Source organism: Micropterus dolomieu, linkage group LG13, assembly GCF_021292245.1.
Source record: "Micropterus dolomieu isolate WLL.071019.BEF.003 ecotype Adirondacks linkage group LG13, ASM2129224v1, whole genome shotgun sequence".
Classification (NCBI taxonomy): domain Eukaryota; kingdom Metazoa; phylum Chordata; class Actinopteri; order Centrarchiformes; family Centrarchidae; genus Micropterus; species Micropterus dolomieu.
The window spans coordinates 469,837-481,424 of record NC_060162.1 but is presented as its reverse complement, the minus strand read 5'-3'; the positions used below and the strand labels follow the sequence as shown (position 1 = coordinate 481,424).

General features: G+C 42.0%; 2 protein-coding genes and 1 pseudogene across 2 annotated transcripts in view; all 3 read left to right on the top strand.

Annotated features, from left to right (window-relative positions):
• LOC123982167 overlaps positions 1-3,177 on the top strand; it is a 28,862-nt gene extending 25,685 nt beyond the window's left edge. Inside the window, exons 3-4 of the mRNA XM_046067588.1 lie at positions 2,091-2,220; positions 3,037-3,177. Coding sequence (XP_045923544.1) covers positions 2,091-2,220; positions 3,037-3,177 — 271 coding nt within the window. The remainder of the gene's footprint in view (positions 1-2,090; positions 2,221-3,036) is intronic.
• Positions 3,178-3,195: 18 nt separating this feature from the next.
• LOC123982166 lies at positions 3,196-5,577 on the top strand. The gene is made up of 2 exons (XM_046067585.1): positions 3,196-3,260; positions 3,996-5,577. Exons 1-2 carry the CDS (start codon positions 3,196-3,198, stop codon positions 5,575-5,577), a joined length of 1,647 nt encoding a protein of 548 aa, XP_045923541.1.
• Positions 5,578-8,547: 2,970 nt separating this feature from the next.
• The window catches only part of LOC123982165, an 18,001-nt pseudogene continuing 14,960 nt past the window's right edge, over positions 8,548-11,588 (top strand).

Genomic DNA, 11,588 nt, shown 5'->3' with positions numbered 1-11,588 from the left:
ACAGACACACACACACACACACACACACAGACACACACAGACACACACACACACACACACACACACACAGACACACACAGACACACACACAGACAGACACACACACACACACAGACACACACAGACACACACACAGACAGACACACACACACACACAGACACACAGACAGACGTGAATAACAATCTTACAGTATTTACGTTTATCCTTAGCCAGCAGTTTCAAATAAGACTCAATGTCGCCCGCTCTGGCCCCAGGGATGCACTTAACTATGGCCGCTGGCTTCGCTAAATTCACGTTTCTCAAAATGGAGCTGCCAATGATCAGAGTTGGTTTCTCAGCGGGTGTGTCGCTGAGTGGGGAAAATCTGTTAGAAACGTGAACAGGTTGATGATGCCCCGTGGGCTTTGAATGCTTACGACTATTCCTCCTTCGGACAGTCACCCAGCCCCCCCTTTCCTGGCTGCACAGGGGATGCCGGAGGACGGCTACCAGAGGCTAACTCAGGCACCGACTACCGGGGACTGGCTAGCTACAGTAGCTAAAGACTGATCTACCAAGGTGCGGAGCCGGACTTCTAAATCACTGAGCCTCGCCTCCATGTCTATAAATAAACTACACTTATTACACGTACCATTACTGCTAAAGGAGGCAGAGGAGTAACTGAACATCTGACACACCGAGCAGGAGAAAGTAGGAGAGAGAGAGGGAGAAGGAGAAGCCATCGCTAGCTGATAAGCTAAAGTCGCTAACGGCTAAGCTAAAGTACTGTAGCGTCAGCTACCAAAACTTTTGAACAACTATGAGATTGAACAGCAGTCACTTAAAGATGGAAAGAACTGTGAGTGCTTAGGCAAAATTACTGTAAAGAATAAGTGTTTAGCGAACAGTTGGCCGCTGTAATCTAACAAATGTAACTGTTATTTAGCGAGAGCAGCACAGTGTGTGTTTTTGTTGCTAATAAGGGGAGCTAAGTTAATGTTAGAATACAGCTCCACAGTTACACTGTCATTCTGCGGGAGAGACTCAGTTATGATAAGTTATTAACAGATGAGCTAATAAAGTCCAGTCAATAACTGAATTAAAATGGATTCATACTGAGATGAAAAGGGGCCACAAACACATTTAAATAGCTTACTTCCCCACAAAAGAGGAGGTGAGACTTAATCATGTGTGTTGACTCAGCAGGGATGATATTAAATAAGTTGATCTACAGGAGAAAAATATTTCAAAGCAATAAGAATGCCTGAGAGCCTCACTACATTATATTCTATTAGAATTAGATTATAGAAATTGGAACTTGCCACCCGAATCTTTAGACATTTCCTCCATAAATAGGTGCAGAAAAGGAAATTGGAGGAGAAATGTTCACCAGAATGCAGGAAATTAAGTGTTTAATGCTCAAAATCTTCTGGGGGAGGACCCCATACCCCCCCACTTATTAAGTGCCCCGTCCAAGAAAACAGTATCTGGCTTCACACACAGTTTCTGGTAGGAACATTCACTTATTAGTTAAATTTATTTACTTTTCACACGGCTTTTTGTTACCTTTTCCATGTTACAATAAAAAAAATCAACAATATTCAGGGCAAATAGCAAACATCTGTTTTGATAGGGGGCAGAAAGGGACCTGGATAATGGATAGGGGGGCAGTGGCCCAAAAAAGGTTGAGAACCACGTCCCTAGGGTATACTTGGATAGTGGATGTGTTGATCTTGAGTACTGAGTGGGCATGGGAAATGTACCTGGTTAGGGATATGCACCAGCCTGAATAGTATGATTAGAGAGTTTTGGGGGAAAGACTGTTTATGATGGATTGTTGCGAAGCAGAGACCAAGTGGAGAAGCTGGGGATTCAGTGTTGGAGTGCGGCGCCAAGCATTTGAATTTGTGGAATGAGAAACGAGAGAGAGAGTCAGCAATGGAGTTTTGTGAGCCTGGGATGTGGGCAGCGCAGTGGTCAGACGTGGCTCGTAGGGGACGGTCCTCTCTCCCTTCCTCTTCACCATCTACACCACGGACTTCAACTACCACACAGAGTCCTGCCATCTTCAGAAGTTTTCTGATGACTCTGCTGTGGTTGGATGTATCAGGGTGACGAGGCTGAGGACAGAGCTGGGGGGGGGGGACTTGATGGTCACATGGTGCGAGCAGAACCATCTGCAGCTCAACGTGACAAAGACTAAGGAGCTGGATGTGGATCTGAGGAGAGCAAAGGCACCAGTGACCCCTGTTTCCATTCAGGGGGTCCCTGTGGACATTGTGGAGGATTACAAATACCTGGGAGTGCACATGGACAATAAACTGGAAGGGTAAATCGTAAACCATAAACTAAAAGGCAACAAAAAGTATATTTGCATGTATTTAAATTAAAATACATATGATCATATAGTAAAACCTGTTCTGCATGTACATTGAATCTCATCCTCTCTGCAGAAAAGTTATTGTTAAAAATGCCAAAACATTAGGAAGTATAACCTACAACACTGACTGGCTTGAGGGTTACCAACTGATGTAGCTAGAAGGGTACGCAGTTAACTAGTAACGTATGAGGTTATTTATGTCAGTGGTTGCAGTTAAACTGCCATCCTTTGAAGTAACACCTAAAACACTGCTGAGGGTTCAACTGTGTGTCCACTTTGTCACGGTCAGCCATGGTTTTCATTCACTGTCGGCGTCATGCACCACCATGCAACTGGAACGCTTTGAGGTCGGAAGTCAGTAGTTTCACCGGGGAAAAATACCAGTTCCGACCGGTCTTGAACGCGGCATAACAGACTGAACAAACTGATCCAAGGCCAGTGACGTTGTGGGGGTGGAGCTGGACTCTCTGTCTGTGGGGTCAGAGAGGAGGACGCTGTCCAAACTACATGTCATCTTGGACAGTGTCTCCCACCCGCTCCATGACATGCTGCTCAAACACAGGAGCTCTTTCAGTGACAGAATCGTCCCTCCTAAATGCCTGTGGCCATCAGGCTCTTCAAGTCCAACCTCAGAATGTAAAATACATGTCCTCCCCAGCCAATCCATTCTGTTCAGATGGGGCAAAGAAGAAACACCCGCTTGTTCCCTGATTCCAAGAAAGGGACCACTGAACACAACCTGAGCAGCTGCTCCAAGGTCCTGGTCTTCAAGTCCATTGCTGAGGCAGTCTGCAAAGGCATCAGCGACAGCAGATAGTCCGACGCTAGAGCCAAGATGATGAGACTGGGTGATGACATTTGGCAGCAGTTATCACAGCTTTCCTGCAGCTCAGAGGGAGGGTCAGATTTTTAAAACTTTCCTTGAAAACCTCTGTACAATCTCAAACAAGCTCATTCCACACTTTTCCTCCATCCATCCCCTACAGGGCTGCATGCAGCTCTTCTAAAACTAGAGGCTCCTCCACATAAAGCTCAGAGTAGAACTACACCACCCATCTCTGGATCTCATGAGGTTCTGTCAGTTCTTCCCCATCAGGTGACCGAAGATGTGGATGTGCCTGCATGAAAGCAGCCCAAAGCTGGGTTACCCGCATTTAAAAAACCCACATTTACTAACATTACCCAATCATGTTAGCAAATAGCAGCTAATTTATCTAGTTACTAATGTTAGCATCTTACCTGCTGCACTGTCTGCTGCTTTCTCGTCATCAGACTGATAGTGCTTCTTTCACTGGTGACTCTGTGTGTGAGGCCACATGGACAGAAATGTTAGAATGATTTCATAGTAGTTTTTATTACATTTAGGAAAATATCCTAACTTTTCTTGAAATAGGGTTTTTTATTTAAAGCGAGAAGGTCCTTAGTTGGAGCACCTGACCAGCCTTGGCCTGATGTTTGAATGTGGTCCCTGAAAGAATGAACTTCTGTGCTAAAAACCTCCAGAATATTGGAGACAATAACACGTTGCTTTAGGTCCCCCCATTTATTAATTATAATCACTATGTTAACATGTCATAAATGCTTAAAAGCCGATATTTGTTTACAATTATAATGTCTGCTCTGCTTTTTCTACAGGAACACATCATCCAAATATGAAGACTTCATTTCCCAAAGTGTTCTGATCCAATCAGGACCTCCTGCTGTCTACCAGCTGAGACCAAAGAAAGAGAACATTGGATCTCTAAGAAGAATGACTCTTGGGGAAAGAAATGTGAACAAGATAAACAAAACCATCTTGCTTGTGGGTGAAACAGGAACAGGAAAATCTACTCTGGTCAACGCTCTGGTCAACTACGCCATGGGAGTGAAGTGGGAGGATGATGTCTGGTTTAAGTTCGTAGAGGACGAGAAGGAGAGACTAGAACAAGAGAGTCAGACATCAGATGTGATGGTGTACCAGGTCTTTGGTTTTGAAGGTGAAACTCTGCCCTACTCTCTGACCATCATCGATACTCCTGGATACGGAAGCACCAGAGGGACTGAACATGATGACACAGTCAGTCAGGGATTATTAGGCTGGTTCAGCTCTGGAGAAGTTCATGAGATTAATGCAGTGGGTCTGGTGCTGAAAGCAAATGTATATCACCTGAGTGACCGAATGAGGTACGTCTTTGATTCAGTGGCGTCTCTGTTTGGAAAAGACATGGAGAAGAACATTGTTGCTCTCATCACACACTCAAATGGTCTGACACCTGTAAATGCTTTGAAAGCTCTTGATGCTGCAAAAGTGAAATGTGCCAGAAATGAAAAGAATCAGCCTGTTTACTTCCTGTTTGATAACTGCCAGAACACAGAGAGAACACAGGGAAACAAGTCTGTTTTTGAGACTGCATGGGAAACATCAATGAGAGGAATGAATGAATTTACATACTTTCTAGAAAAATCTGGGCCTCAAAATCTGATGACAACTATTGAAGTGTTGAAGACACGAATCAGACTGACAGCCTGCATCCAAAACCTGAAAGAGAGAGTTGAGTTCACTGAACAGAAACAGAGAGAAAACCAACAGACTCAGGAAGCTCTGAAGAAACATGAAGAAGAGATGAAGAGAAATGAAGAATTCACTATAGAAGTTGATGAGATCTACAAAGTTAAAGAAAGAATTGAAGGTGGAATGCGGGGGTTGTTTTTTTATGAAGCAGCTGTCTGCTGTACAGTCTGTGAGGAGAACTGTCACTATCCTGGATGCACAAAGGCCTGGAGTCCAGGATACTGTCAGATCATGAAAGATGGCCGCTGCACTTCATGTACCAGGAAGTGTCCTGTATCAGATCATGTGAAAGAAAACTGGATCTATGTGACCAAGACAAGGAAAGTTCAGAAGACCCTGCAAGATGTGAAGGAGAAGTATGAAAGAGGTAAAGCAGGCTGTGAGGAGACAACAAGCCTTTTGGAAACTTTAGAAAAGCAAATGGAAAAACTTCAGAAAGAAAAAGATCAGATGTTGGAAAAGTCCTTCGAGCTTGTTGTCAGACTGGATCAGATCGCCCTGAATGTTGATTCACTGTCCACTCAAGTCCACTTGGACTTCCTGATTGAGAACATGAAGGAGAAAGGAGACGCAGAGAAGGTCCAGAAACTGGAGGAGATGAAGAGTCGAGAGGATAAAGGAGTCCCGCGAGCAATGCGGTTCAAACTAGCAGCAGCTAAAAATTGAAGTAGGGGAAGAATTTCTTTCTGACCTGTCATTTGTCTAAACTTTTCTAACAAAAAAACCCTTTCATCAGGGTTACTTGCTCTCTTGCTGTTGGCTGTGTCACGATATGCAGTTTTAAGATTTGTTTTGCGGGAATATAGTTGTTTAAACTCCAAATGTGTGGTTGATTTGTCAACATAGCACCAATTTGAAAATTTGCTACAAAGTTTTCAGAGATGTCATCAAGTCCGTGTGACGGACTGCGTGCTTCCAAAGGGCTTTATGCACTCTGCTGGGGTACAGATCACCATGTAAATTCAAAGTGGCTCCCCAGGTTTCCTTTATACATTTTAAAAGGAAAATACTATTTATACTATGACATGACTGAGTGTGTGATGTTTGTTATTTACTTAAAGATGTTCATCCATATTACCCAGTCTGCCCTACTAACCAACAATAGTCAATGTGAATCCACTGCTTTCCATCTTGCATTAGTCCAGAGTTGTAACTAAACTTTCACTGAGAGAAAGATAATCACTGTCTCGTTTTAAAATGATGCATGGCTAGCTAGCACTTCTGGTCTGACGAGATGCCCCAAAGCATCTCAGAGACGCTGAACGGTACCTTTGTTTTTGTCACTCCTCATATGCTGTCAACACCTTTAAAAGGTGTCAACAGGTTAGCCTCCTTTGTGTTGCTGGGATATAGCAAACAGTGGCGTTTCATACGGACGCTGAAGGGTACCTTTAGAGTAAAATACTTACGCTCTGTCACGCTGTCTGAAAGCATCAGTTATGACGCATTGAGAACGCATTGTGTATTATTTTCAGTGCTGCTGAACGTGCTCACATCAGACATCAGAGGAGAGAATTATTTTCTCTCCTTGTGCAGAGGGATAGTCCCTCTCATCAACTTTGTAAACACTCGCTTTAAACATTGAGTCATTTTTTGTGACGTTAAATATCATAGGAACTGAGCATGTGCAACTCCCAACAAAGATCATTTACAGACAAGATGTATCACTCCATAGCTAAAACGAAGCCTTCAACACAGGCTGAAAAGAGGAGCTGCAGCAATGTGCAGGATGACAAACATATAACCATGTAAACCTGCTCTGGTACAAACTCTAAATAAGATGAGGAACCTGAAAATGAGCAGAATACCAGCTCTTTATTGTTACTGACACACACATCATGGCTGGAATAGTGCTGTGTGATGGAGCGCAGGCCACTTTCTTTGTTTCCCATTTACAGAACACTGCTTGTTTTTCAGAACGCACAGAACTGGAGACATGTGAGGAGATATTTGCTGAATTTGACAAAAAAGATGTTTATTGGATTAGAATTGCGGACCCCACCTTTAACCTGCAGAGTAGACCTGGGACACAGCAACCCGTTCGTATCCCAGGATCAGGAATATAAATGAAACATCTGGTTAGACTTTCAAAATAAAATCTAAACTAAAACCAGTCAGATCTTGTTGTACAAAAATAAATCTTTTTAACGTGTGAAGGTTCCTCTAATGCTCCTCTCAGTCAGTCCAAGGCTGCTGATTCCTGCTGACTCTGATGTTGACAGTAAACTCCTCACTGACATGTAGAATAGAAATCTCCATAGAAAGCAGTTTCTCATGTTGTCAGTGTGCACAGAGGACGTTCCAGAAGAGAAGTCAGACAGAAAGCTGCTGCTGTGTTTGTGAAGAGTCCTGAAAGCTGATGTCCTCTGATGGATTTCTACGCTGCTTTCTTCCTGTGTCTTCGTGCTCTGAATGACTAGTTCAGATATTTCATGTGGAAACATGTTGATCCTTTATGTCGAGCTTTAGTTACATGAAAGCATCCTGAGTGCTGCAGCTTCCTGTGAGCTTCATGAAATCAGTTTGCTCAGAGTGTCTTCACTGGATCAGCAGCAGCTTTTGGACTCTGCTGAAGCTTCTGCTGAACTTTCTTCTGTTTCTCTTTGGGAGTTTGTGACGAGCAGCAGGTCTGACAGAGATTGGTTCCAGCTGATGTTTCATCACGTGATCAGCTCTGTTGGTGGTGCTTCCTGTAGTGACCATTAGAGGGAGCCAGCACTGCTCGTTTCAGGTGGACTTCTCTCCATGCTCAAAAATGATAGAGGCCCTATAGGTCTAGATAAAGTTTTAATCCGGTTGCCTTAATTGTGGCATATTTCTTAGATAAAAATAATTCTTACTTTCTAACGCAGATCATTGTTCTACTCTGTATTACAGTATTTACTGCTGTTATAAATAAATAGGTTTTAAACGGTATTTCTGATTAAATAAAATTTCAGTTTAGTTTTTAGTTTTTCTTTTCAATTAACCTTTTACAGCCATACATCACGTTTATTATTTACAATAAGAAGCTACTCTTATGTGTTTATATTATTGGACTACATGTTTTTAAAAAAGGAGCTTAACACACAACCTTATCAGAGCTAATGACAATGGTAGTAGATTTTAGCACGCCATAGTCAACTTTATTCATATAAAACGTAACTTCCCAACAACTGAAATGTAGCTAGTGAAAACGCTGTGTGGCTAGTGACCTTGGTTTTCCACTAACACACTTTCTATCAGTATGTGATGGACCATAAAGTTTTTATAATTTCAAATCTCCATTAATTTGCTTTCTGCCAATCATCACCCATATTAAGGCGTTTCTTAACTCGTCATGGTGTTTAATGATTTCATTTTTTCTCATAGATTCAAAGCCGATCGATACAGCATTGTATTGCGATATTTTCCGTGGAACTATAATAATAATAATAGTATCGATACACAGGCGTCAAGTATCAATCTTTTATTATCTAAATTGTACATGAGAAATTTACTTTTTGATACTAGGCCTATAATAAGAAAATCAACTGCTTTGAGTTTTCCTTTGGGGACACAATTTAAAATTGGGAAAAAGGTAGTGCTTTTTAATATATCGCAATATCTTTAAATTAATATCATATTGTGACAAAAGTATCGTGATATCATCGTATCATGGGGTCTCTGGTGATTCCCACCCATAATAAACAGATATTATCATGCACAGGTATGAAGATTATGACCATAACCATATTGTTTCCTGCAGGGCATCACAGTTTGCTCATTTTATGGCAGCAGAAAAGTGATTAACGTTAGAGAAGGGAGAGAGAGGATGAGAGTGATGGAGCAGTGGTTCTCCAACTTTTTCAAATCAGGGACCCCGAAACTAAGACAAATTAGACCACGGACCCCCATTTGATAAGATTTTGTCCCAGGGTCCCCATCTGATAGGATGTTTACTTTTAGATGTTTTATTACAGAAAGTGTATGAAACCCATGACCAAAACAGTCCGACATTCTGTCACTGTGCTACTTATGGATAGAATTATAACCAAAATAAAGTATTCCGCTTTTTGCTGGGGACCCCCTGGAACCCCCTGAAGGACCCCTCTTTGAGAACCACTGTGATAGAGGACATCCCATCAAGCTCATCAGACTCAGACTCCAGTGATGAAGATGAGGAAATCATGGAGGTAGAGTCAGCAAAAGTCCAAAAAACCCAAGGGATTTAGGTGACAATGCTTTTATTGAGGGCCATTGATGATTGATGTGCAGTCTTGAAAAAAGTGCAATCCATGATAATAATAGTGTAAAACCAAGCATTAACTTGCCATATCAATATAATTGGAAAGGAATAACATATTGATGTGATGCAAATCTATTAAATGGTTGTGATATTTACGAAAGGCGATAACCAGTAAGAGTCACTACGGTGTTCAGTACCTGTATGAGCAATCCACTGGACCTAAATCTTTGTCATATACACACAGAATAGCATAGTTATGTACATGTGTTCTGGGAGGCTTTGAAATGATGAAATCATTTTAAACACTAGTTTGTGGACGATGTCTGGTTTAAGATCGTAGAGGACGAGAAGGACAGGGAGAGAAACCAAACAGAGAGTCAGACATCAGATGTGATGGTGTACCAGATCTTTGGTTTTGAAGGTGAAACTCTGCCCTACTCTCTGACCATCATCGATACTCCTGGATACGGAGAAACCAAAGGGATCCAACATGATGACATTGTCAGTAAGAGATTATTAGACTGGTTCCGCTCAGAGGACGGAGTTCATGAGGTTAATGCAGTGGGTCTGGTGCTGAAAGCGAGTGTGAATCGACTGGATGAGCGACTGAGGTACATCTTTGATTCAGTGGTGTCTCTGTTTGGAAAAGACATGGAGAAGAACATTGTTGCTCTCATCACACACTCAGATGGTCTGACACCTGAAAATGTTCTGAAAGCTCTCGAGGATGCAAGTATTAAATGTAAATGAAAAGAATCAGCCTGTTTACTTCCTGTTTGATAACTGCCAGAACACAGAGAGAACACAGGGAAACAAGTCTGTTTTTGAGACTGCATGGGAAACATCAATGAGAGGAATGAAGGAATTTACAGCCCTGTACGCCCTGTTTGTGGACTTCAGCTCTGCTTTTAACACCATCATCCTGCTGCCGGACAAGCTCTCCCAGCTGAACGTGCCTGACTTCAAAGACTTCCTGACAGACAGGAAGCAGCTCGTGAAGCTGGAAAAACTACTTGGCAATAAAGCTCCTTCTGATTCTGATTACAGAGTATTGGCGCTATAATCCTTTAGACTGACAAGAAAGGTAGTTCAGTGGAACACATCTGCCAGCTCTGGTCTATAGGAGTGAGGACGCCTCCTGGTGTCTCATGCTGAGTACAACAGCTCCCTCCCTCCCCCACATCACTAAATTGGACTAAATCCATTTATTTTTTCTCTTCTAATCATGTTTTCTCCACTATGATTGTGTTTGTGCTTGTATGAATAGACGTGTCTTATATATCCACCATGATGTCACAATGTTGAAGCTGTTGGGAAACTAAAGTGAACTCATTATAAAGGAGTTTAGCCTGGAGGGGGGTTGAAACCTCTTCCTGTGTTCTGAGAGTGTTAATAATATATCTTAATATCTTTCTCAATAATAAAGAAGATTACAGTTAATGTGTTTTTAAGGTTTTTACTAAGGGTATTGATGAATGCTGAATGTGTTCACTGCAAGATGTATGACATCTAAATGATGTATGAGTTAAATGAGAATGTAAAAAAAAAAGAGATCTAAAAACAGCCTTGTGTGAACGAATTGCGAATGAGAAAAGAAACTAGGCTTTTGTAAAACAGAATAAAGACTTTTTCAGTCTAAAAGCTTTTCCATGGTAGAATATAAAGAGTTATTAGAGGAATCTTTTCCCAAGCAGATAGCTTCAAGACAAAAATTAAAAATCAAATTTAAAACAAAAGGAGATTTCAAGCAAATTAATTCAAAAGTTAAATACCTGAAGAGAAGTGCAAATGGGTTCAACTAACAGGAAAAAGAAACCAGATCCTCTGATATCTCCAGTAATGACTTCTCTTAATATTAATTACATGATTAACAACCATGTTAACCGGAGCGCTGACCAACTGGACATTTGGGTAAAGGAGTGTGGCTTACAGTAACAGGCAGCTTCAGTCTCAGAAACTTTAAAGAGTAAGTTAACAAAAAAAAGACAACCTAGAAAGAAAACCTAGAACAGACTGGACAGCAGGTTGTTTAAAGGAAGCACTTCTCAGGGACAGCGTCTCTTAAAATTTCAGCATCTCAGTGTGTCAAACCAGGTCCTGATCTGGACCTGGTCCACCCCCCCCAGAAGACAGCACCAGCCTGTATCAGTATCACTGCTACTACCAGCAACACAGACAGCAACACAACAGCTGTCAGCGCAAAAGCTACAGCTAAAAAACAGGAAGCCAATGCTGTTCTGAAAACTGACGCTCAACTCAACACCCTGGGTGAGGCCACAGGAGAAGGGGCCGGGGGAAACTGTCACCCTCACTCCTCCACCGTACAAAGAAGAACATTTTCCTCTGACCCAAAATGGCGGTGAAGGATTTACTTCACTGCTACAGAGAATAAAAGCAGATTTTTCCCTGAGAATTGACTTTGGACAATATCAGCCTGCAAACAGCAGGACAATGAGACTCCCCCCCCCCC